At 38.0% G+C, this 27,215-nt stretch overlaps 1 protein-coding gene across 8 annotated transcripts in view; it reads left to right on the forward strand.

Moving 5' to 3' along the window:
* Positions 1 to 27,215, forward strand: part of Cdk12 (cyclin dependent kinase 12) — a 71,639-nt gene that overhangs the window by 16,426 nt on the left and 27,998 nt on the right. For all 8 annotated transcript variants that reach the window (XM_010620049.2, XM_010620046.2, XM_010620047.2 and 5 more), the window contains exons 3-11: positions 3,599 to 3,775; positions 5,694 to 5,833; positions 6,453 to 6,623; positions 10,524 to 10,713; positions 16,272 to 16,328; positions 17,088 to 17,189; positions 22,294 to 22,371; positions 24,579 to 24,695; positions 25,470 to 25,601. In XM_010620049.2, the coding sequence (XP_010618351.1) occupies positions 3,599 to 3,775; positions 5,694 to 5,833; positions 6,453 to 6,623; positions 10,524 to 10,713; positions 16,272 to 16,328; positions 17,088 to 17,189; positions 22,294 to 22,371; positions 24,579 to 24,695; positions 25,470 to 25,601 (1,164 nt within the window). The remainder of the gene's footprint in view (positions 1 to 3,598; positions 3,776 to 5,693; positions 5,834 to 6,452; positions 6,624 to 10,523; positions 10,714 to 16,271; positions 16,329 to 17,087; positions 17,190 to 22,293; positions 22,372 to 24,578; positions 24,696 to 25,469; positions 25,602 to 27,215) is intronic.

A 27,215-nucleotide genomic window follows, 5' to 3' on the forward strand; every position in this document is an offset into this window, starting at 1 on the left:
TTTTTTTTTTTTTTTTTTTTGGTACCAGAGATTGAACTCAGGTCCTTTCACTCGTGAAACAGGCGGTAGAACCACTGAGCTAAATTCCTTGCCCGTCTGGCACCCTTTTTAGAAAATGGCGAAAGTATGGCTAGGGATTTAGCTATTGGCACTGCACCTGCTTCACAAGCACAAGGTCCTGAGTTCAATTCCCAGTACCAAAAAAACGGTATTATTATGTGACCTAATTACCACATGTGAACCTGTGTATAGGTATAAATGGGAAACCAGGAACTACTGATGCTGATAGGGTGTACATCAGTACCAGATGTTTAAGTAGTGACTGATATACAGTCTCTCCTTTAGGTTAGACCTTCTCTATATCTACCACATCTTGGTCACTATATAAAGCTATATGTTTTTCTTAGTGCCTTACACGAAAGAGTAATGGCAATATTGTCAAAGGTAGTTTTACAGTCACCATTAAATTTTCAAGGTTTTTCATATATTGAAACTTATTGAAATAGGATTTGACCTTTATTGAAATTGTGTGCCCTTAACTTGTACATATCCTATCAAATACTTGTTTGTTCTTAAACTCGTAATAATTGTAGTTTTTCAGAAGGAATATATAAACTTTAGAGGAACAAACCCTAAATACAAAACAGACTAATCTTAACTTGAGTAACATTCATGAGGCAGTTTGGATACTTGGATTTTTCTTTTTCTTCTAGTAAAGCAGAAATAAGAAAATCTATTGCTGAATCATGAGGCATTAAAGCTTATAAAGAATATTCTGACATTTGAGAAATTAAGAATTTTTCCTCCCTAAATATCTTTAAAAATTTATATTGCATCCTGACTCAAGAGTTTTCTGGTAATAGATCTTGTTCTGGGCTAGAAAAATGTGAGTACAGATTATAATGTTCATCTCTACCGGTAACTCAATAGGAAGTTTCAAGTGATCATTTCGTCCTCTGTTGATCACTCCTGTTCTAGTTAATGTGGTACAAACTAACCTAGATTCTGTTGTTCTTTCAGATTTATGGGGGTTTAAAATAATAAAATCTAGTTAGAAGTATAGCTCTTGAGATTGTGTTCTTACATTTTGAATAAATGGTATCTATTATGGAAAAAAATGATAATTTCACACAAAGGGCAGCAGTATTGTTTAAAAAGATATATTGCAAGAAATTGATCTGTTTCTTATGAAACAGAGTTGGTACAAAGCATCTGTTTTCTTATTACCATCTATCAGAAAAAGAGGACCTTGGAGGAGTGGTTAGGATTCTGAGATCCTTTTCAACCTTCTGATAATGGAAGGAGTGGAGTTTCTTTATAGGCATGAAATAGGTCCTGCACTATAGATGTTTTATCTTTTCTGAGGACTTAGATGGCACATGCTCATGAATAAATCGTTATGGTTGAAAAAAATTTGATCCAAAATTGACTTTTCTGATTTATTCCAGAAAAGCTATCCTTTCTTTTTTTCTTCCCCCACCCTAACTACTGTAATTTGATAGTTACCACATGATCCTTCTGCTACCAGCTGCCTTAATGATTCTGAAATAGTTGCTTGAACTCTCTCCTTAGATTTTTTTGTTTGAGATTTACTTATTTTGTCTGGTCGGAGACACTTATATTCTACTTTTTAAAAAGTAGAATACTTTAGTACAAAGGGTAATTGAAATATAGAGTGATTTTTTTATTTCTTTTTCTTTTTTCTTTTGAGACAGGGTTCACTGTGTAGTTCAGGCTGGCCTTGAACTCACTGTGTAGCCCTGGATGGGCTTGAACTTGTGTCATTCCTCTTGCCTCAGCCTCCCAAGTGCTGAGATTGGAGGTGTGTGCCACCAATCCTGGCCAAACATTTAAATTGTTAAAAAATTTGCTACACTAGAAGACACATTGCTTTTTTTTTTTTTTTTTTTTTTTTTGTACCAGGGAGTGAGCTTGGGATATTCCACTCGTGAGACAGGTAGCAGGACCACTGAGCTAAACCTTGGCCCGACACATTGCTGTTAATCCCACTCAAAGTACTCCCCACTCTTTGAGTGAACACACTTATTCCATTATTCTTGGCCACTTTCTGAAGCAGATCTGGAAGTTTTCTTTCATGAAAATCTCTATGAGATGTGATAAAAAATGTGAATATGGTGAATGCTGCCTTCTACAGAAAGGCAGGCTTATAAAAACATTACAGTGAGTCTTTATCATATTCACCGAATCAGCCACCTGAAAATCTCTATGAGATGTGATAAAAAATGTGAATATGGTGAATGCTGCCTTCTACAGAAAGGCAGGCTTATAAAAACATTACAGTGAGTCTTTATCATATTCACCGAATCAGCCACCTATGACTTACCACTTCCCCAAGGTCAAAATGACCATGAAATGTGAAGTTTGAATTGATTCCGGACATTGAGGAAATTATGACAGCGCAACAAAGATGCAAAAGAGGACTTCCAGAACGGCTTCAAAAATTTGCAAGAACAATTGGATAAGTGTGTTTGAAGCATGTGGAAGGAGTGTTTTGAGAGGGGGTTAGTTTTTTTTTTTTTTTTTTTTTTTTTTTTTTTTTTTTTTTTTTGGTACTGGGGATCAAACTCTGGTCCTTGAGCTTGCGAGGCAAGTGGTGGAACCACTGAGGTAAATCCCTGACCGATGACAATGTGTCTTTTACTATAATACTTTTTTTTTCTTTATTTCTTTTTTGACAAAGTCTGGCTATGTAGTTCAGGCTGGCCTTGAAGTCACTGTGTATCCCAGAGTGTCCTCAAACTCACAGTGATCTGCATTTCCAACTTAGCTAGATTTGCGTGTGTGTTCTCGGCCAGTTACATTTTTTATTTTGAGACGGGGTCACTAAATTGTGTAAGCTGGGCTCGACTTGGGATCCTTTTGCCATAGCGTCCCAAGTAGCTGAGATTACATGTATGCAGATGTAGAAGGATCAGAAGTTGGAGCCCAGTCTGGGCAACTTAGTAACCAGTGAGCTCCTATCTCAAAGTTTCTTTTTTCCACATTTTCCCCACATATTCAGTAATACAGTAGTGCTGAATTGTTTAGCTCATTTATTATTTAAATCTTTGTTGGTTACAGTATAGAATAGATAGCAGTGTGGTGTAACATGACACACGCCTGTAATCCCAACACTTGGAAGGCAGGAGTACAAGGCCAGCCTGGGCTACATAGTGAGTTCAAGGCCACCCTGAACTCCATAGTGAGATCATATCTCAAAAAAACAACAGTGTCCAGTAAGGTTGGTAAATTCCATGAGTTTCAAAAATTACTTCCTATGGGGCTGGGGATTTAGTTTAGTGGTGCTGCTGCCTGCCTCATAAGTGCAAGGCCCTGAGTTTTACCCCCATACCAAAAAAAAAAAAAAAAAAATCCATCTTATTTCCTCTCAATAAAACCCAACTAGAATTTCAGGAAAGACAGTAAAAGTTTGATAAAAGGACAATAAGTGATATCCTAGTTTTTAAACTTTCTTTTTTTATATTATAGGTTTTTTTTCCTTAAAAATCTTTGTAATGCTTTATACATTGTAACTTCCTTATAAAGTTGTATTTGCGTATCCTTTAAGTAATTGCAATGTTTTTCTTTCTTCATTTAGTCCAAAAGAAACTCTTCCTTCAAAACCTGTAAAGAAAGAGAAGGAACAGAGGACACGCCATTTACTCACAGACCTTCCTCTCCCTCCTGAGCTCCCTGGTGGGGATCCATCTCCCCCAGACTCTCCAGAGCCAAAGGCAATTACACCACCTCAGCAACCATTTAAAAAGAGACCAAAGTGAGTTTTTGGAGAGATCTGTTCTTAATTACAGCTTTCCCTCTTACTTTTGGACTAAGTCTTACATGTTTCTTCCAGTCTATACCAGTAAAATCATAGAAGTTTTGTCCTATAAAGTATATTTTTTGTTTTTATGGCCAAAAGCCTTTCTAGGAAGGTCTGTTCATCTACACCCACAGATACCTAGCTAGATATGGTATGTTTTGTTTTTAAAGAAGTTGAATATTTTATTTATTATTGTGCTGAAAAGCTGTTGTTTCAGTATATAAAAACAGCCCCAACCATTACAGTCTGTTGTAAAATTAAGGAAGTATTGTTCTTCATCTGACATTATGCACTTGACACACATAGTCCTATACCCCCGATTATTTCCAAGAAGATCATTTTCAGTATTTCCACACAAATCCAAGGAGAAATGTAAGTTATGCTATGATGTAAGGGTTATGATAACATTGTTATCCGTGAATTATGTAATTTGTATAACTAGTTTTTACCATGGATAATTTCATGAATTTTGAATATCAGAATGTACAGTTTGCTGGGCATGGTAGTGCACACCTGTAATCCCAGCTCTTGGGAGGCTGGGCCAGGAGGATCTCTGGGAGTTCAAGGCCAGCCTGGGCTCCATAGTGAGACCCTATCTCAACCACCCCCCACAAAAAAAAGGTGCCGGTGGATGTGGTGCCCACCTGTAGTCCCAGCATTTGGGGGACTGAGGCAGGAGAATTGCCACGAGTTCAAGGCCAGCCTGGACCACTCAGCAAGATCCTGTATCAGTAAAAATAAAAATCATAAGGGATATATAAAGATGGTGTTATAAAAAACATTGTGTGTATCTACAGTCACTGGGGAGTTAAGGGGTGTTTCTGTCTCGGAGCAGTGTTGAGAGCCATTTCTTTTCCATTGATTCAGTATTACCAAAAGATGTTATCTCAAGTCTTCTGTCCACCACTAATTGCAGACACTGCTGGAAGAAGTCACTTCACACTAGTTTATTTTGGGTGCCATTTCACTCCTAAATTGATTGCACCTATGTCTCATAATCTTCTTTGCTCATGCGCTCATCTAGTTCTGAAGAGTCACTGTCATCTTGATGAGCCAGTCATCTTGCTAACAAAATTTGTTAACAAGCCCTTGATTTTGTCCAAGTGTTCATTAATTTCATTTCTATTCCGGACAGGAAAATAGAGTTTACTAGCAGGTTTCATACTTTCCAAAGTGCCAAACTCATCATGCTTTTTCAATTTTGTCCCAACTTCAGGCAGACTATAGTAAATACTCCCATAGCTTCCTGTGAAAAGTTGCCAATTCCCATTGTTTCAGTACTATTTTCTGTTATCCACTCATGTTTCTCTGAATTTATGCAGTCCGAGCAGAGCTGGCACAGTTGCATTGGTCAGGATGTGGGGGGTGCTAAGGCCCCACATGGGCTATAGGCTATGGTGTGCGCCCTCCCAGGCACTTGTAGTGTCATGTTCGCAGATTTTTTTATAAACAGGGTCTCCATGTAGTTCACGCTGACCTTGAACTCTATATATAGCCTAGGCTTGCCTCAAACTCATGGCGATCCTCCTCTGTCAGCCTCCTGAGTGCTGGGATTACAGGTGTGTGCCACCACACCTGGCTTAACTTTTAGCATTTTTCTGTTAATAATAAAAATAGTTACCACTTAATTGAGCATATGTTATGGCCAGAGATCTTTTTTTTTTCTTCTTTTATGGTAACCCTTGAATGTAGAGATTCTTTGCCTCTTATAGTTGAAGCCAGTGTACTCAAGTCGGAAGTAAGCAACAAATCTATTATTTAATCATTTTAGTCATTGAGAGACTGTTTATCGTATAATTTTATTTCTGCTATTTCAATAATAATAAAATATAGGAACTGGTGGAGTCATTATTTAAAATGTTTTTGTTTTTAGAATTTGTTGTCCTCGCTATGGAGAAAGACGACAAACAGAAACCGACTGGGGGAAACGCTGTGTGGACAAGTTTGACATTATTGGGATTATTGGAGAAGGAACCTATGGTCAAGTATATAAAGCTAAGGACAAAGATACAGGTAAACATTTGTCCAACCTGGGCTTGAACTTATGGTTCCTATTTGTTAGCAAATAGGAGAAAATTTGAATATAAAATGAAGTGTTTGAATTTGGTGTATGTATAATTTTTTATTTTATTTTATTTTTTTTGTACCAGGGATGGAACTCGGGTCCTTGCACTTGGCAAGGCAGGTGGCAGAACCACTGAGCTAAATCCCCAGCCCATACTGAGGTTTTTTGTTTTTTTGTTTTTTGGGGGTTTTTTTTGGTACTGGGGATTGAATTCAGGACCTTGGGCTTGTGAGGCAGGCGGCAGAACCACTGAGCTAAATCCCTGGCCATACTGGTATATTTTAATCTAACATTTTTAGATAGGGTTAACTGAATATTGAGTTAATAACTCCATGCCTTCAAAAAATAAAAGACAAGAAAGGGAACATCCAACCTGCAGTAAAGTGCTTACCATATACAGTGTCCTAAATTTAATCCCCAGCACCAAAAGAAAAAGGGACCATAAGGATTTTTTAAAATAAAGATAGAAAAATAGATATCAGGTGAGAGGAAGGACAAACAAAACTGATTCATGATGATGACTGAAAAATGCTAATTAATAACAATGGTTTGAATTTGTTTTGACAGGAGAACTAGTAGCTCTGAAGAAGGTGAGACTGGACAATGAGAAGGAGGGCTTCCCAATCACAGCCATACGTGAGATCAAAATTCTTCGTCAGTTAATCCACCGAAGTGTTGTTAACATGAAGGAAATTGTCACAGATAAACAAGATGCACTGGATTTCAAGAAGGACAAAGGTAATACCAAAGAATCATATTTCTACAGTGTAGATTGGTATAATTTTATTTTCCAGTACTGTGATTTGAACCTATGGCCTTTGCACTAAACTACATTTACAGTTCCTTTTGTTGTTGTGTTTGGTCGATAGGGTCTTGCTAAGTTAGTAAGTTTTCTAGGTTGGTTTCAAATTTTAGAACTTTGTGCCTCAGCCTCCCAGAGTGCTGGGACTTGTGCACCACCATGTTCAGCTTTTATATGAGATTTTTATGTGTATGTGTGTTTTTTTTTTGTTTTTCATTTTTTTGCTACCAGGAATTGAACTTGTCCTTGAGCTTGCCAGGCAGGTACTGCACTGCTGAGCTAAATCCCCAGCATATGTGAGATTTTTAATACGTTGTAATAAAGTGTTGTTTTTTTGTTTTGTTTGGGGAGGGTTGTTTTGATTTTGGTACCGGGGATCGAACTCGGGTCCTTGAGCTTGCAAGCAAGAAGGCAGGCAGCAGAACCACTGAGCTAAATCCCTGGCCCTGTAGTAAAGTGTTAACTTCTTGTTATCTATACCAGATGTAATGCTGGTAGATTATTTTTATGCTGAATAATACTCATTTTCTCAATTGTCTATTCTTCGTTGGTGTACTTGGTTTATCTTTAAAATTTCTGTTGGCTAGATAGGATCTGCTGTAACTCCTAATAAAACTAGCAGCTAAACAATGTAAGATTATCTTCTAATCAACCGTTCCTAGTTTTTTGTTTTGTTTTTCATTGAGTTTTGTTTCGCCTTTCTATTTTGTGTTTATGTGTGAGAATCCATCCTAGGGCCTCCTACATGCTAAGCACATGCTCTTACCACTGAGCTAAATTCGCAGGTCCTCTAATTTGTGTGTGTGTGTGTGTGTGCGTGTGTGTGTTTTCCTAGTTTTTTGTTTTGTTTTTCATTGAGTTTTGTTTCGCCTTTCTATTTTGTGTTTATGTGTGAGAATCCATCCTAGGGCCTCCTACATGCTAAGCACATGCTCTTACCACTGAGCTAAATTCGCAGGTCCTCTAATTTGTGTGTGTGTGTGTGTGTGTGTGTGTGTGTGTGTGTGTGTGTGTGTATTTTTTGTTTCTTTGTTTGGAGTCGGAGTCTCACTGTGTAGTTCAGGCTGCCCTGGAATGCACTCTGTGGCCCAGGCTGACCTGGCACTTGTAGCAATCCTCCTGCCTCAGCCTTTCTTGGGATTACAGGTATACACCACCACACCTGGCTTAGGTCCTCTAGGTTTTTAGAGGCTTTTCTTTAAAATTACAAAACAATGATGGAAATTAAAATCCAGGTTCACGAGGCTGAGTCTGAAGGATCACAAGCATGAGCCCACCATGGGTTCAGAGTCTTAGCAAGACCCTGTCTGAAATAAAAGGGCTGGAGTAGTATGCTCAGTGCACAGATCCTGGGTTCAATCCCCAGGACTGAAAATACAACACAATACTCAGATTAATTTACATCATCTCTTCTAGCTATTCTCCTTATACATCCATATTTTTATACTGATATAGTTTAGAATTCAAAGGTATTCCTAGAAAGTTTTTTTTTTAATCAGGTCATATGGTTTGCTTTCATAGAGTTATAACTTTTAAGATAAAAACACTTTGTGGGGAGGGGTTTGAGACAGGTCTCACTATGTGGTTCGGATTCCCGTGGAACTCACTATGCAGCCCAGGCTGGTCTCAAACTCACAGCAATCCTTCTGCCTCAGCCTCCTGAGTGCTGGGATTACAGATGTGCACCACCACGCTGAGCAGAAGCACATTTTCATACTTAATGTTGAAGTAATTCATACATGACATCATCCAATCTTATAACAAATCTGAAGAAGATTTAAACGTGGGCAGTCAAAGATAGAGTTATAGGTATCTGTGAATATAGTCTGGAGTTTTTGAAAATGAAGTCTATAAAACAAAAAAGATTAAAGGTAAAGTTAAACTGGACTTGTTTACTGAGCCTTAAGGATGGCGACACTAGAAGAGTAGCAACCCTAATTTCATAGTTTTAAAGCAAATAAAAGAAATTCTGGTATATAGGTAAATGTGTAAAGTTTAGATCTAAAAAGAATTAAGACTACTAGGTATATTCTTTGGTGTATATAATCTTTATTTTACACAGTAATACATAACTAGTTTCTGTAAGGATGCAGAAGAAAATATTAATTGGTTACTTTTGGAGAGGGACTTTTCATCCATGGCATTCTGTGCTATAAAATCATTTATTGTATACTACTTATATTCACCTTTTAAAAATCACAGTAAGAAGGGCTGGGGATTTGGCTCAGTGGTTCTTCCACCTGCCTCACAAGCGCAAGGTCTCAAGTTCCATCCCTGGTACCAAAAAACAAAAAAAAGCCTGGTGTGCTAATGGATGCGTGTAGTCCCAGCTACTCAGTAGGCAGAAGCAGGAGGATAACAGCCCAGGAGTTTGGGCTAGCATAGGCAAAATAGCAAGAGCCTGTCTCAAAAACAAATAAAAACAGAATAGCATCCCTTGAGCCATCTTTCAGCATAACTCTTTGTGATACAACTTTTGGTTTTATTTTGGTGTTAGGAACTGAACCCAGGGTCTCCCGCATGCTGAACATGTACTGCAGCACAAAGATACACTCCCAGCCTGATTTATTTTCTTAATATAGCTTCTTAGACATAGAATTACTTAAAGAGGTTTTTGTATTTAATGTCAAATTGCTTTTAAGAAAGATGGTAGCAATTTATGTCCCCTCAGTGATGCCTCACCCACTGTGTCCTCCCTAACACTGAACACCGTCTTGGCACCAGTGACATTGTTGTCAGTGATGACCGCATCCATAACACCCTTATGCTGTCTATCCTAGGTGTCCTGGACAGTGAAATTACCTAAAAATGCATCTCACAGTGTATCCCAAGAGTTAAGTGATATGTGATTGTGTATATATTTTTAAAAATTGTCACCTAGCCAGATAGGTGAAATGTACTCTTATTTTGGATTGCATTCCACATATTTCTTCTTGCTTGGTTGGTTGGTTGGTTGATTTTGAAGCAATGGAGATTGAACCCGGATCCTTTGCATCAAGCTACATCGACAGTCTTTTTTAATTTTTCATTTTGAGATAGGGTCTTGCTAAGTTTGTAAGTGGCCCAGGCTGGGCCCAAACTGGGGATCCTCCTGCCTCAGCCTCCTAAAGTGCTAGGATTACAGGAAAATGCCACTATTCTTGCTTTAGGTCTAGTATTTCTTACATTAGAGTGTTTCTTACTTTATTTACAGTGTTTGCCTTTGTCATTTCATTCTCCCAAAAATGAAAAGATAGTCTGCATTTCAAACTGTTTACAACTACTTCTTGTCCCTTTTATCTACTTAAGAATTTCAGAGGTTTAATTAGGTGTTCACCTTTTTTTCAATTCTAAAGTACTGTAAATTTCACTGATGGTTTATGCCAAATACACTGTACTGACCCTAGCATATTATGTGAGTCCTGTTAACTGAGGTAAAGACCTTTACAAAAGTAGTCCTAAACAATATGTAATAAATGGATGCGATTGCCTTACAAATAAGACTGTATTTATGACAGGCAGCAGTCTGGATTTAGCCCAGTGTCTGTAATTCACTAATTTAGATCATCAAAAGTCTTTTAATACAACCTAACCATGACATTTGTTCCCTCAGAAGGTAAACAATCCAAAGAGCCCTCCCTGGATTCAGTCAGAAGATTTAATTCAAGTATAAATTACGTTATTTATTATTACAAAGGACAAATTATTTAACTATTCTTACTTTTCGTTTTTTCATCTGTAAAATTAAGGGATTATTCCAGAAAGCCTTATGGTCACCTCTAAAATTACATTAAAATTTGAGGTATTGTGATTTCAGCATTCTTTTTTCTTATTTTTATTTTTTTTCATTTATGTAGGTGCCTTCTACCTCGTATTTGAGTATATGGACCATGACTTAATGGGACTGCTTGAATCTGGTTTGGTGCACTTTTCTGAGGACCATATTAAGTCATTCATGAAACAGCTAATGGAAGGACTGGATTACTGTCACAAAAAGAATTTCTTGCATCGGGACATTAAGTGTTCAAACATTTTGCTGAACAACAGGTAATAAAGTAACCACATAAGATTATATACTTCTTTCTCTTCTGAGTTACAGCTAGTTAATTGGGAATTATCAGCAGACCTAATAGTACAAGGGTTTCCTGTTATGTATATCTGATGTCTGTACATTAGAAACACAATTTGTAATAGAGGTACTCTGATCTGCTAGGCCTCTAGATTTAGAGTGTTGGAAGTAATTAATGGTGATTGGATTTTTTTTTTTAAATTACAAGTATTATAGGGAATCACTCAGATCCTGCAGGAGTAATGAGAGCTTTTTGCCATAGTGGGTAATGTCTCAGCTCTATTCAAATTTAAATACATATTGGATTCTTGGTAATATTCCCGTTGTTGAATGGAGAGAACCATCTTCCTCCTTTATCTACTCTGCTTTTTTTTTTTTTTTTTTTTTTTTTTTTTTTTTTTTTGGGTACCAGGGATTTAACTTGGGACCTTGTGCTTGAGAGGCAGGCAGTGGAACCACTGAGCTAAGAGTTAACAAATTGTAGTTGGTATTGGCCTTTCTGTCCTACAGCTCCAGGTTTTAATAGAGTGAACATTTAGGAGGCTGGTATGAAGTCTTCAGATGGTTTTATTGTATGTCTTCTTCCTTTTTGGTTATTGCTTACACTGCATTGGTGATATCAGATACCTGATGCACATTAGCCTTTGTTAGTAGCCCTATCTGTTGAAAGGTAAAGATAAAATCTGGTACCATGAAATCAAAGCAAATGCTGATAACTTGTTTATCCACATCCATTTTCATCTGAATTAATCATTATTTTAAACATTACTACTGTTCATTCCTATGTAACAAACATGTAAGTTAAGAATATAGTATAATTAATGATACATTTCCTATCTTTATAAAGGGGGTCAGCCAGCCATTCTGATTGCCTGAGATTGTTCTTGTTTTATGATGAAAAAGTCTCTTAGAAATGGGCGCTCCTTAGGGAGCTTGGGCTGGTGGGAAGCTGTACAAATTAATTGTTCACTTCAGCAAACATTTATTAAGCCTGATTTTCCCCCTTGATGTTGGGAAAACTTAGAAAGATATAGCCTTGAGGAATGGATAGGAATTTATCAGAAATATTGACAATGGTGGTCAGATTTCTAGGAGAAAGACATTGTATGCACAAAAGCATATAACTACGGAAAGAGCATGTTATGCCTGAAAACCGTAAGCATGTCATTATTTGTGAAACAGGGAGAGTAAAGCACATAATGACAAGATATAAAGCAGCATGGTTACTGGAAGCCAATTTAAGGATCTTGTAAAGGATCTTGTAAACCCTACAAAGGAGCTTAAATTTTTTCTGTACATGACAGGGAGCCATTGAAGAGTTCTGATCCAGGTTTTTGTTTGTTTGTTTGTTTTTGTTTTTTGGTACCAGGGATAGAACTCTGGTCCTTGTGCTTATGAGGTAGGAGCAAAACCACTGAGCTAAATCCCCAGCCCCAGTTTAATTTTAATTGTATGAGTACTGTCTTATTTTAAATTGTAGTTAAACACCTTTATTAAGACAGAACATGTAGCTGGGGATTTAGCTTGGTGGTTCTGCCACCGGCTTCGCAAGTGCAAGGTCCTGAGTCAATCCCCCTTACCAAAAAAAAAAAAAAAAACTGAACATGAGGCAGGCATGGTGGCATGCGCTGGTAATCCCAGCAGTTGAGAGGCTGAACAGGAGGATCGCCACAAGTTCGAGGCCAGCCTAGATTACCTAGTGAACTCAATGCCTACAAAGCAAGACCCTGTTTCAAAAAAAACCAAAACAGAACATGATGGTTAAAGGTTGATTTTTGGGCCAGGGTGTGGCATATAGCCATAATCCTAGCTACTCGGGAGGTTGAGGTGTGTGGATTGTGAGATCAACACTGACCTGGGCAATATAGTGACAGCTTGTCTCAAAAACAGGAAAACAAAAAAAATTCATCTTTTCTCATGTTCTTTGTGACTCTCAGAGTCGAAGGTTCATAAATCTGTATCCATAATAAATCCTTCAAGAATTTGATGCTGGCTGTCATCTTGCAACTTTTTAGCCTGAAGTTTTTATATACTTCAGTTCCCTTTGCTCTTTCTTGGAGGGGTGGCTTACACAGCAAGGAGTACTTGCAGCTCTGCAAGTGTCCTTTCTGGTGGGACCCCTTCCAGGCCCGAATATCCTGCAGTTAGGACACTTGAGGTTCAAAACTAAGCTGAACTAAGCTGAACTGAGGGATGGCTACAGGGCTAGGAAGAAAGAGCAGCTGACATAAGTAGAGAAGAGCAGGATTGGGCTCTGCATTGTTCATTATATTTTTACTACACAAATAAAAATAAGATCAGAGCGTTTGAGATGTAGAGATCTGTTTAGAAACTGCTCTAATGATCACTGTAAGAACACTTTAAGAGCCTTGTACGGTGGCACGTGCCCATAATACCAGCTGCTTGGGAGGCTGAAGCAGGAGGACTGCAAGTTCCAAGCCAGGCTGAGCAACTTACTGAGACTTGTCTCAAGATAAAAATATTAAAAGGGGTAGGGATGTAGTTTAGTGGCAGATTGTCTGAGGGTTTAATCCTTAATACCAACATGCACATGATATATATGGGCTTGGTAGTTTGATGAGTAGACTTCAGTGAGTGAATGATGAGAATGAGGAAGAGAAGGTAGGACTTAAAATTTGTGATGTGAGAAACTACCTAGGTGTGTAGCACCCAGTCATTGCATAATACAGAGGAGTGGGGTGGGTGATGTGAAAAGCAGTTTCTTGTAGGTTCTGTTCTGCATCCAGGGTAGTGATGTCTAACAGGTATGGTCATGTGGGAACTCTGACTAGCAATATAGATTTTGAAGTTAAAAAATATAGAAAAGATGTCAAAAATGGAAACTAAGGCCAGATGTGGTGGCACATACCTGTAAATCTCAACACTTGGGAGGCTGAGGCAGAAGGATTGCTGCTAGTTTAAAGCCAGCCTGAACTATATAATAAGAGCTTGTTTAAAAAAAACAGAAAAAGAAAATTGGCCAGAGAGTGAGCTCATTGGCGCTGTGTCTGTCTTGCAAGCGCAAGGTCTTGAGTTTGATCTCCAGTACTGCAAAGAAAAAGAAAAAGAAAGGAACCTAAGAGAAATGAACAGAGAGATAGAAAATAAAATGAACACTGTCATTGTAGGCTAATGAAGTTTAAGTAAACAGTCATAGTGTCAGAATTTAAGACCTAAGAGAAGTTCTGCAAGTAAGATGCTAGAGGTGACATTAATGTACGGTGAAGGATAAGGGAATATGTAGCACAATTAACAGGATGATAGTGGTAGATATGTTTATTTACTTGCACTACTGGGGGATTGAACTCAGGACCTTGCACATGCTAGGCAAGTGCTCTACCACTGAACTATGTCCTCAGTCCATTTTTATAATTTTATTTTGAGACAATTTCTTATTAAGTTGCCTACGCTGGCCTCAAACTTGCAGTCTCCCAAGTATCCCCCCAGACGGGGGAATTACAGCTATATGTCACCATACCACACACAGCTGGACCTGTGTTCAGTTCTCTTGGGAGAGCAGAAAAGATAAATTGTCTCCTGATCCAGAGTTGGGAACCTTTGGGTTACATATATCAAAAGATCATAAGTGAAGGGAACTTGAAATCAGTAGTTTGGCTAATCCGCCAGTGGTCCAGGCTGGTTAGAGAAGGAAGTGTAGTGTGAGGGAGGGCAAAACTGGGAAGAAAAGGAGGTGTCAAGTACTTGTAGATCTTGTCACAAGTCGGTTTAAAACTGTGGGCTCAGGAAGGATTGCTTACATTTCCCTGTATAGAGAATATGTTCCTACTATGACTTGGGACATAATAAACAACATGAAATATTTCTGTTCTGTTTCATGTTGCCAAAATTTACCAATACTTCCACACTTCTTATCTCATAAGAGCATAATTGGGAGGAGAAACAAGTAGTCAGTAAAAGTGCTATCTCAACTTTCTGTAGTAGGCTAATTTCATTCATATTTCTTGTTTTTAGTACTTAGCGTGAGCCAGGAAGGAAATAAGATAGGCACTGGTGATTATTAGATCTGGTCTCTTTTATATCTGTTGCTATTTTAACTTTAGTATCACCATGCCCTGTTTTAAGAGTTGATTTAGTGAAGGATTTCATTGCTCATAGTTATTTTGTTTTGATATTTTTATCCCATTGCTCATACTTTGGGGAGCATCTCCTAGCATAGCCCCTTCTTTCTACTGTCTCATTGTTCTGCCTCATTTGGGCTATCAAGCACCAGAGATACTCCCAGCCCTCATGAAAGAGTAAGTTGGCTTTTCATATCAGCAAAACTATAAATATAACTAGATAGGCTGCATGAATTTAGATAAATATCATTGTTCCAAATCAGTTAATAAATGGGTTTTCAGTTTTTAGGGTTTTTTGTTTTTTTTTTTGTTTTTGTTTTTTTAGACAGAGTCTTGCCTAAGGCAGGAGGATTGCAAGTTCAGGCCCAGCCTGGACAGATAAGCAGATAAGTAATGAACGGTGATGTGGCCCAGTGCAAAGGCCCTCGGTTCAATCCTCATTACCAAGAAAAAAACAAAACAAAACAAAAACTTAACATAAGTAAATTACAGACATCATTACATTTGAGGCTAGTCTGAAGAAAGTATTTCCAGTAGCTTTTAATAGCCAGTTAATTTTTTATATTTTTTCAATTATGTAAGAAGTGTTTTTTGTCACTAGTTTGTTCACACCATAATCAGTCATTAGATATGTTAGACTTCCTAAATCTCTTTTAATCTAGAACTGCATTGTTGTCTACCCAAAAAATTAAAGAAATGTATAGACTATATATTCAGTCAGGCACAGTGGCACACACCTGTAATCCCAGATACTTAGGAGGCTAAGGCAGGAGAATTGCAAGTTGGCGGCTAGTCTTGGCAACTTAGCAAGGCCCTGCCTCAAAAATAAAAAAGGGTTGCGAATGTTACTTCAGCACTCCCTGGATTCATTCCCCACTATTGCCATACTAAAAAAGCAAAAAGTCAAATCCAGAAATGCAGTATGGCATTGGGTGTAGTGGTGCATTTCTGTAATCCCAGCAATCGGGAAGCAGAGGCAGGAGGATCGCCATGAATTTGAGGCCAGCCTGGGCTACATAGTGAGTTCAAGTACAGCCTGAATTACCCAGCAAGATCCTGTCTCAAAAAACAAAAATGCAGTAATGGTCTTTTAATAAAAAGCCTGAGGCAGCCAGGCGTGGTGGCACACGCCTGTAATCCCAGCACTTGAGAGGCTGAAGCAGGAGGATCTCTGGGAGTTCGAGACCAGCCTGGGCTACATAGTGAGTTCCAGGGCAGTCTCAACTACATAGTGAGACCCTGTCTCAAAAAAAAAAAAAAGCCTGAGGCATTGTAAACTGGGATAATCAAAAGAGGCTTAATTGGTGAAAGTGATAATTATGAATAGGAAGAAAAGAACAGAGGTAAAAATTGTTTTTTGTATTTCTTTTAACTCCTGAATTGGCTCCTTTTTTTTTTTGAAGTGTGGTTTGGGGACCACTGCCATTACTACAAAATAATTGTTTTTTCTTTTACAGTGGACAAATCAAACTAGCAGATTTTGGACTTGCTCGGCTCTATAACTCCGAGGAGAGGTAAGGCATTCATCAGAATTACAAGTGGAAAGGATCCCTTGAGCCTAAGTGTCCAGGGTCAGCCTGGACAATGTAGACCTTTGTTTCAAAAAAAGTGTATTTTAAAAAAAGGCAAAATTACATGTGGGAAATAGGAAAGAATCCTTTCATTCTTTTTTGGGGGGGAACTGGGGATTGAACTCAGGACCTTACACTATTGAAGCAGGTGACGGAACCACTGAGCTAAATTCCCAGCCCCAAGAATCATTTCATTCTTGAGTAGTGTTGAATATGTAGCTCAGTGGCGCCACTCCTGCCTGGCAAGCACCAGGCCCTGAGTTCAATTCTGGTGCCCCACAAAAAGCCCTTTTTCTCTTTTTATTTATTTATTTTTTGGTACCAGGGATCAAACTCTGGTCCTTGTGCTTGCAGTGCAGGCAGTGGCACCACGGAGCTAAATCCCCAGGCCCTTTTATTCTTGAGTATCTTAGTATTCTTCAAATGGCAGTACCTGTCAGAGTTCCATAATTACCTGAAAATGTTGCCACATGGATTTTAGAAATTAAATTCTGTCTAAATTATTGAATTAGCCCTTGGCTTAAATAAGTCAACCCAAATTGGAATAAAAGTTGTTTCATCTCCCATTTCTGTCTCCCACTTTTAGACAGTTAGATTCATGTGGAGCTGTTTTAATAATCTCATCTTCAATTGGCAGCTATGTCTGTTTGCTTTTTCACCAAAGCCCATTGTAAATTTACATGTAATGGTTTTACATTTCAGTCGCCCTTACACAAACAAAGTCATTACTCTGTGGTACCGACCTCCAGAGCTGCTTCTGGGAGAGGAGCGTTATACACCAGCCATAGATGTTTGGAGCTGTGGGTAAGTAAGGTTCTCTAACTTTTTTTTCCAGCAACTAACGGATTATTGCTTTATTACCCATTTTCTTTCTACATGGGCTTTTTACAGTTCTTCTTAGGTTCAAAACGGTGGGCATGCTTGTTCTGTTCAGTATTTTTTGATATCTGAGATAGGCTTTTTTAAAAAATACTTCTTTAATTTCTCAATTGTCTTTTTTTTTTAACTTTGTTTGAATTAGTATCCAAATATTAAATGCAGGTAAGGTCCATAGAGTATAGTTGATTGTAAGTCTTTTAATTAAATATCTCCTTTCTATCTCTCCTGGATTTTTTTCCTTAGGGGGAACTAGGTCATTTGTTCTGTAGATTTCTCACAGTCTGGGATTTTGCATGTTATATCCTTAATGGAGTATTTATTTATTCATTTATCTTTCATATGGTTTATCCTTTTTATTTTTTGTAGTAGGTGAGTCCAAGATGGATTCTCATGCACCCACTGACCTTACTTTGAGATGGTTTTGAGTAACTAAAGCAAGTTACATAGTCAGTGGCACAGCAAATTTGGGGGTACGAAATATTAGGAGCCTCTAACCAGAGTAACAAGCTGTATTTTCTGTGGATAATTTAAAATCAATAAAGTAATCCATTCTAATATAGTAGTTTTAATTACAGCTGTATGGGAACAGTTCTAAACCTGCCTGATAAAATATTTCATCCCTATTAAGGCAGATTTATGTTTACATATTACTTTAAATAAAAAGATCCATATGTCTTTTTTGAAATGTTATTACCTACTGGTGATTTTTTGTTGTTTTTAGGGGGGTTTTTTTGAGGCAGGATCTCAGCTTGTAGCCCAGGCTGTCCTTGAACTTGCAGAGATCCTCCTGCCTCTGCCTCCTGAGTTCTAGGATCACAGGTGTGTACCACCACACCCAGCTTCATTTGAGGTTGTTTGGTACTGGCCACATTCTCATTCTATTCCTTATAGGAATATTTATATAAAGATAACAACTATGTGGCTGACCCCAGGTGCAAACTTTATAGAGAAATTAAAGCTCAACTCTTTCATTTTATTTACCAGTTTTCAAAATAATGACACGGTTTCCTATTGTTCTGTAAAAATGACCAGAGAAGATTTTTTTGTTGTGTATTTTTTTCATTATAAACTCTTGGATTTAAACATTGATGTAGTCCATTATGGTTATAGTCCTTTTTTTTTTTTCTTTTTTTTTTTTTTTTTTTTTTTTTTTTCTTTTTTTTTTCCTGTACCTGGGATCGAATTCAGGACCTTGTGATTACCTGTCAGGCTCTATGCCACTGAGGTACATCCCTGACCCATCCCTATTCTTGTTTAACTGATCCAGTGTTTCACCAATGGGAGTTTTGTCAAGTTATTGCTCAAGTTCTCTGGATGCATCATAGTGATCTTTGACAGTTTTCTGGTACCAGGCTTATCCTGTTTATTTCCTGCCCAGACTTGGAATCAGCCATTTCCCTGAAGGAGTTCCTTTCAGTGAAAAAAAAAAATGATGTTTAGAGACCACAATATGTCTGATAGAAGCATAACTGTTTTTCAAAGGGCCATCTGTGTTAGTTGTTTCTAATGTACAACACATTTTCTTGACCTTCATGCTTTATGATTTTGACATACACAGTTTACCTCTTAAAGAGCAGATCACCTTTTCCCATTCATTCCTTCCTCTGTTAATGTCAGTCTTTAAAAAGATCACTACATGGGTTTCATTTCAAAATTCAACAGAATGATGGAAAAGGGCCATAATTTCTAAATAGCCTGCCCAAATCAAACGAAGCTTTAGTTAAATTTTACTGACTCAAGCTGGGTGTGTTTGTGTTCTGGACTATTTGCTGTAACAGTATTAGCATTTAAATTGTAACAACTAGGCTCTAAAGTTAACGCCCCGTTAAGATGTATGGAAAAGTACATAGCTCTGTTGGTACTCTTATTTCAGTCTGTGCTACCCATCTCAGTGCAGTAGCAAAGTGATGGTTGCATAATGAAAATATCTTCTCCACCAAAAGACTGAAAAAAACATAAAAACAACTGGAAACAACTGTTTTGGGGGAGGGTGCTGGGGATCGAACTCGGGTCCTTATGCTTGCAAAGCATGGGTCAGCACCACTGAGTTAAATCCCTGGTCCTGGAAACAATTTAAAAATCAGTTTTCTTGCCAGACACGTGACGCACACCTTTAATCCCAACACTCAGAAGGTTGAGGCAGGAGGATCGCTGTGAGTTCAAGACCAGCCTGGCCACATAGTGAGTTCCAGGGCAGTCTCAACTACATAGTGAGACCCTGTCTCACACACACACTTTCTGTTTTTTTTTTTTTTTTTTTTTTTTTTGGTACAGGGGATTGAACTCTGATCCTTGGGCTTGCAGGGCAGGCCACTGAACCGCTGAGCTAAATCCCCAGCCACAGTGACCATTTCTTTGATACTGGGAATGTAAGTCAGGTCCTGGTGCTTGTCGGCAGGCACCATGCCTCTTCCCAGTGCCTTATTGAACTGAGATGTGGCTTTTGAAGTGAACTTACTGCTTCTGTGATCCAGGGTATTTTCTCTGAAGGTATTTGTATGGTATCTTTACAGAAAATTACAGAGTGGAGCAGTTCAGCTTACAAACTGAAAAATCTCACTGTTTTTTGTGAGTTTTTCTTTTTTCCTTTTAGTTTACCAGTTGTTACAACCTTGTATTTGGAACTTGATTTGACAGTTGATGTTGAAGACAGAACTAAATTTTACTTTTACCCTTTCCATCTCTAAAGTTTAACAATATTGGAAGTGAAAATTTTTCTCTTGTCATTTGATAAATGCTAATTTAGCAAATAAATGCAAATACATTAGTAAATGCCAATAAGTTATTAAATACCTACAACATGGCATTAATTACTTTAAAGCTAGGGTTGTTTTACTTTCTCAGATTAAATCAAGCTGAAACATTTCCAAGTAAATCTATAAACTTAGTTTTGTATTTGTAAATAAAACTCATTTCAAAAGCACAAGTCACCTGAGTGTGGTGGGTACATGCCTGTAATACCAGTACTTGGGAGGCTAAGGCAGGAGGATCTCTGTGAGTTTGAGGCCAGCCTGGGCTATATAGTGAGTTTAAAGCCAGCCTGTACTACAAAGCAAGGTCCTGTCTAAAATAAATAAATAAATAAACCAAAAAGAAAGGAATTGATTTTTGGGGTTTTTTTTTGTTTGTTTTGTTGTTGTTGTTGTTGTTGTTGTTGTTGTTGTTGTTTAGAGACAGGGTCTCACTATGTAGTTGAGACTGCCCTGGAACTCACTATGTAGCCCAGGCTGGTCTCGAACTCACAGCAATCCTCCTGCCTTAGCCTCCCGAGCGCTGGGATTATAGGCGTGCGTCACTATGCCCAGCTTAATTTCCTTTTTTAATGAAGTATCTAGACATAAAAAAGTAGAGATTAGTCATGTGATTTAGGATCACCTCAAATGTGTGATAAAAGCCTTTATTGGCATTAAGTAATTTTTAAAATTTTAGTTTATTAGTGCATGTGTGTAGTAAGCAACATTTCCTTCCTTGTGGGAAGTACATGGACATAACATCTTAATTCCTTTTTTCATTCCCCTTGAATTTTTTAACTTTTTTTTTTTAAGTACTGGGAATCAAACTCAGAACTTTGTGCTTGCGAGGCAGGCTGCAGAACCACTGAGCTAAATCCCCGGCCCTATTTTTTTCATTTTTTAATTTTTTTTGTCTTTTGAGACAGAATCTCACTATGTATTTGAGACTGGCCTCAAACTCACAGCTTCTCCAGCCTCAGGCTCCGGGGTGGTTCATGTCTGTAATCCCAGCTACTCAGGAGGCTGAGATCAGCCTGGGCAAATTGAGACACTCTTAAAGGGATTAAAAAAAGAGACAGACAAACAAGTTCAATTTGTGGTCCTAGATTTGGTTGTATTGTTTCCAGGATATTGTCAGCAATGTAATGTAAGTAGAATATGGAAATGGAAGGCCAGGGATATAGTTCAGTGGTCCAGTATGAAAAGTCGGGGGGAGAAGAATATGGAATAAGGACTAAACTAGTATAAAAGTAAAAATAGTATATAAATTCTAAAATTTCCTAACTTTAATTATTGTGCTGTCATTATATAAGTGGTTAGGTATTTTATGTAAGGATTTCAAGTTCAAACCCAGCCTGGGCAATTTAGCAAGACCCAGTTTAAAAAAAAAAAAAAAAAAGCCAGGGATTTAGCTCAGTGGCTCCACACCACCTGCCTTGCAAGCACAAGATGTACCAGGGTTTGATCCCTGGTACCCAAAATAAGAAAGAAAAAAACTAATTCTGGAGGATGACAGTAAATTGTTTTCTTTGCAAATACAGTGGGCTGAACATATTTTATTGAACAAATTAATGACAAAGTAGACTTTCCTTTATAGATACTACTGAGCTCCCTCACAAAATTGTTTTTAGTTCTTTTCTTTTTTTGTTTTTTTTTTTCATACTGGGGATCAAACTTGGATGCTGAGCTTCCAAGGCAGGCAGCAGAACAACTGAGCTAAATCCCCCGGCCCTTTTTAGTTATTTTCTTACAGTAATGTAATGTAGTAAAAAACCAGGGATATCGAACTAGGGTCCTTATGCATGTGAGGCAGGTTGTGTCACCACTGAGCTAAATCCCTGACCCAAAATTAAGGACTCTTGACTCCTTTTCTCTGCTTATAGACTGTCCCCCCCCCCCGCAGGTACTGGGGTTCAAACTCAGGTCATTGGGCTTGCAAGGCAAGCGGTGGAATCACCAAGCTAAATCCCCGGCCCTAGACTGTTCTTTACAGGTGGAAAAGCTTAATCTGAAGGCAAATTTAAATCTTTTATACCAGTGGTGGCAAACCAATGGCACACATGCTGCTGGGGGCTGTTTGTATGATTGAAAGCTCTAAAAGGTTCACCATTGCTGCTTTATACTGTGTGTTTTCATTTCAAAAAATTTTTATTTAGGAAGTTCATACACTGAAGTTCTAGTCTAGTTTACAACTAGATCTGCTATCAGATGTTGTCTGATACACTGTAAAAGTTTGTTGAGACATACTTGAAATAGGCTCCTAGCATTTCTTGACCTCTCAATTTTACTCTTTCTAGGTGCATCCTTGGGGAACTGTTCATAAAGAAGCCTATTTTTCAAGCTAATCTGGAATTGGCTCAGCTAGAACTGATCAGGTATAGCTTGCATGTCTTGAATGCCCAGATGTGATAAGTAATATAATCCTTTAATTTCTGAAACATGGCAGTTACTCTAAAATTTACAGTGGTACCTCGGTTCATAAATGCTCTTGCTTGCAAATAATTTGATTCACAAACAGAAGAACTTGGTAAAATTTTGTCTTTGTGAACTCTGCATCAGGTGATGAACACAACCCTGACTATCTTTCTCACACAAACATGAATATAGCCATCTTTTCCAGAGTGATGGAATGAATTGTTTGTGAACCAAGGCACCACTGTACTAAATTTCTACTAAATGGTCATACAAGTAAGTTTCTCTTTGCCTAGTTGTGTTTACCTGTTTTGTCATGGTTTGTATATGTAAAGAAGCTGTATTCCTCAATTCTATAAAATATGTCTATATTTACATAAGGAATTGTGTATGTATACACCCTTTTTTTTTTGCTCTTGGAGATTGAACTCAGTGCCTGTACAGGCTAAGCATGTGCTATATCACTGAACAGCATCCCCAACCCCTCCCCATAATTTTTAAGTTCTATCTGGTATATTTTATTAGTTCTTCAGATAACGGTGTGCTACAGCTGAGTGTAGTGGTGTGGTTATATTCCCAAGTACTCAGGAGGCGGACGTGAGAGGGTCACTTGAGCCCAAGGATTCAGCGCCAGCCTGGGCAACATAGCAAGACACATCTCAAAAATATTAAGAGTGAAGCTGGAAGCCACGCATGGTGGTGCACGCCTGTAATCCCAGCACTCAGGAGGCTGAGGCAGGAGGACTGCTGTGAGTTCGAGACCAGCCTGGGCTACATAGTGAGTTCCAGGTCATTCAGTCTCGACTACATAGTCTCAACTAAAAAAAAACCAAAACCAAAAAAACAGAATAAAGTTGGGCATGGTGATGCACGCCTGTACTCAGCACTACGGAGACTGAGGCAGGAGGATCACTTTCAAGGCCAGCTTGGGCTACATAGTGAGTTCAAAGTCAGTCTGAACTACATAGTGAGACCCTGTCTCAAAAAAAAAAAAAAAAAAAAGTGATAATGCATGCTAGTTTCAGGATGACTGAATTCTTCTTACATTAAATTTATAGGGCTAAGGGTATACCTCAGTGATCAAGTGTGTTCACCAGGCATGAGGCCTTAGGGTCAATTGCCAGTACCAAAAAATAAAACAAGATTAAAATTTAAACTTACTCAGCAAACAGTTACTGAGTTGTTTATAGAACTGATGACTTTTCTTTCAAACTTTATGATTTAGGGAAAAGTAAGATAGAAGATAGATAAAAATAAAAGCTATAGTGCCAGAGATTTAGCTCAGTGGCACTGCATCTGCCTCACAAGTGCAAGGTTCTGAGTTCGATCTCTGGTACCAAAAGAAAAAAAAAGAACCTATAATAAAAGATAAGGAGAAGGTCTGAGGTTAGGATGAAATTTGGATTCTTTTTTTTTTTTCTTTCTCCACAATAAAATTGAAGGGAAGAATACAACAAGCAAATGTAGACATTTTAGAAGATAATATACCATAAATAATTGCTTATTGCACAGTAAATTCTCAATTATTGGGCTTTCATCTCACTTTTCCCTATGGGACTTTAGAACCCACTCCTATAATTTTTTTTTTTTTTTTTGTACTGAGGATCATACTTGGGTCCTTGTGCTTGCAGGCAGGCAGTGGAGCCACTGAGCTAAATCCCCAGACCATTTTCTTAAACTGGAAATTAATAATAACTGAACAGAACAAAATTGGTAATGAAAAACTCTTTGAGAGATTAAAAATGTGCTTTACAATACCAAATACATGGATTACTTTGCATTGTTTTACCAGCATGTTTTTCTTGTTGATTTTCTATCCTATTCTATTTGTTTGCTTGTTTGTTTTTTGTTTTTTGAGACAGGGTCTCGCTATGTAGTTGAGACTGCCCTGGAACTCACTATGTAGCCCAGGCTGGTCTCGAACTCACAGCGATCCTCCTGCCTCAGCCTCCTGAGTGCTGGGATTACACCACGCTCCACCACACCCAGCTATATCCTATTCTTTATGTTCTTAAACAGTAAGGTCATAATTTACCTTTCTGCATATCCTCTAATGTAATAAAGATTGCCCAGTCCTCAGGAGGTAATAATTTCTGCTTCTAGAACCTCCAGAATTCAGGATGCTAACTTACTCACTTTCTTGCTCTTGCTTTTTTTGTTTTGTTTTCAGCCGCCTCTGTGGTAGTCCTTGTCCAGCTGTGTGGCCTGATGTAATCAAGCTGCCTTACTTCAACACCATGAAACCAAAGAAGCAATATAGACGGCGTCTACGAGAGGAATTCTCTTTGTGAGTTTGGCAAAAATACAGACCTCATTTCTGGTTTAGCTTATATGGGACTTGGCTTTTTTCTGGCCTAAAGAGATAATATTGCCCCAGTTTACCATGTTGTGCATTTCATATATGAATTTTGAGTATATGAGTTTTATCATAGCCCTTTTCTCATCTAAGGGCTTTAGACAATAGAAAACTATTTTATTTTGAATAATATATAAATTTCCTACAGTCTTTTTGATCTTCCCATGGAAAAAGAATGGAACTAGTGGTTTCATATTTTTTACCTGCATTTCAGCTTTTCTTTTCTTTCTTTTTTTGTTTGTTAAGACACGGTCTGGCTGTGTAGTTCAGGCTAGCCTCAAACTCACGATGATGCTCCTGCCTCAGCCTCCCAAATCCTGAGATTACAGCCATCTGCCATCATACCTGGCTGCAGCATTTCTTAAATCCTGTGTGGGAGCATATTTGCTCACTCTCATTAGCCAGCTTCCAGCTCCCTTTGCTCAGGATTACATGGAGCTAGAAATTCAGAGCCCTTTTGACACAAGTTTACAAGTTTAAAAACTGTACAGCCAAGTTTAAGAAATGCCTGCAATCCTATCACCTGGGAGGCTGAGTCAGGATCACAGGTTCAAGGCCAGTCTGGGCAATTTAGCAACTTGCAAAACTCTTTCTCAAAAGATAATAGAAAGGATTGGGAGTGCAGCTCAGTACATAGGCCCTGGGTTTAGTCCCTAGTACACTGTAGGGTCATTGCAAACTTAGAATTTCTTTTTCTTTTCACAGCATTCCTTCAGCAGCACTTGATTTATTGGATCACATGCTGACACTGGATCCTAGCAAGCGCTGCACAGCGGAACAGACCCTACAGAGTGACTTCCTTAAAGATGTGGAGCTCAGCAAAATGGCTCCGCCAGAGTAAGTGCTGGTTGCTGTGTAGGAACCCTAAACCTCCCCTGTACTCAAAATAATAGTTTTATTGAGAACCTCAAAATAATAATTCAAAAGAACCACAAATAGCTAAGTCTCAAATGAAGGCATTTCCTTGAATATTATGGTTGATAAAGAAGTTTGTTTTATTGTTTTAAATAGTTGTCACTTTAGCTGTAAGTTTTGTTTCAGTTTGACTAAGCAGTCTTCTTTTGTCTCTGATCCCCCAAATACTGCCCCAAATACTCAAACTCTTTGAAAGTGTTCTTGCTTCTGCTCTTACCCATTCCATCTTTTTAAGTCACTTAGATCTTTGGTAACCATTATTTTCTCATTCTTAATTCTAAATAGTTTGCATGACTGTCAGCTCATTGAATTTTGACATAAAACATAAGAACTTCGGGTCAGGGATTTAGCTCAGTGGTGCCACCTGCCTCAAAAGTGCAAGGTCCCTAGTTCAATCCCTGGTACTGCCCCCACAAAATGTAATCTTATGCAGTTCTTGTATTTTGTAGGATCTGCAAAAGTATCCCCATATTCTGGCACCAAGAAAGTCTGTAATTTATGTTTGAATTTATCACTGACAGTAATATAGCTTCCGTGTCTTTTTCTTTTTCTTTTTCTTTTTCTTTATTTTTTTTTTTTTCATTTTCTTTCTTTAGGACAGACTGCATGCTTAAAGACATGGATAGGGTGTACATGTGTAGGTGGTACTATAAAGCTGATTATTCCAAAGATAAGCCCAAATTCACTTATCTCACAAAATTTTCATCTACTGAATGTGGTTGAAATACCTAAGCTTTTTCTTAAAATTTGTAAACTCCTATTACAGAGATTTTGTCATAAAGTTTGACTGGCTTATAGTGATTATATTATTGAGTATGGGAAAGTCTGGAAATATACCAAACAATACAGAGTGCTAAACTCCATAGATGAAAAAGTTAATACTGTTCAGTCATGGAGATTTGAGGGGCAGGCAGAATGAGGAAAGAACCAGTCTTTGGTCCTCACAGACCCAATAACAGATCTTGCACAGATGCAACTTAATTATATTTATATGATTCCAAGATTTAAATCACCTTTCCTAGATTTTTTATAGTTATTAAGCCAGTAATCTTTGTCCTTTTATTTGTTCTCAGCTGAAATTTGACCATCGTTTGACTTTTATTTTGTTGTGTGTACTAGGGATCAAACCCCAGGGTGTTCTACCACTGAGCTGCATACTCGCCCCTTTTTATTTTTTATTTTGAGTCTTGGTCTCACTGTTAAGTTGTTCAAGCGAGACTAAAACTTCAGCTTCCCTTAGTGGTGGGATTACAGGTGTGCACCACCACACCTAGTTAAATTCTGTTTGTTTTTGTTTGTTGGTTTGTTTCTTGCTATGTGAAGAAAAAAACAGTATCTGACTAGAATGTGGGCATTTATATATGCACTGTGTCCTTAATAGTAGCAAGATTCTCATTTCTCACTGTATAAATCTTCTGGACTTGCAGACTTATTTCCTCAGACTATCACCTGCCATATTTCTATATATCCTGTAGCTTTTATGTTTTCCTTATTATTTCCACTTCCCATGATGCTTGCTTTCTTATCCCTTCGTTC

The sequence above is a fragment of the Fukomys damarensis genome, unplaced genomic scaffold, assembly GCF_012274545.1.
Source record: "Fukomys damarensis isolate Sample0158 unplaced genomic scaffold, DMR_v1.0_HiC HiC_scaffold_13, whole genome shotgun sequence".
Lineage (NCBI taxonomy): Eukaryota > Metazoa > Chordata > Mammalia > Rodentia > Bathyergidae > Fukomys > Fukomys damarensis.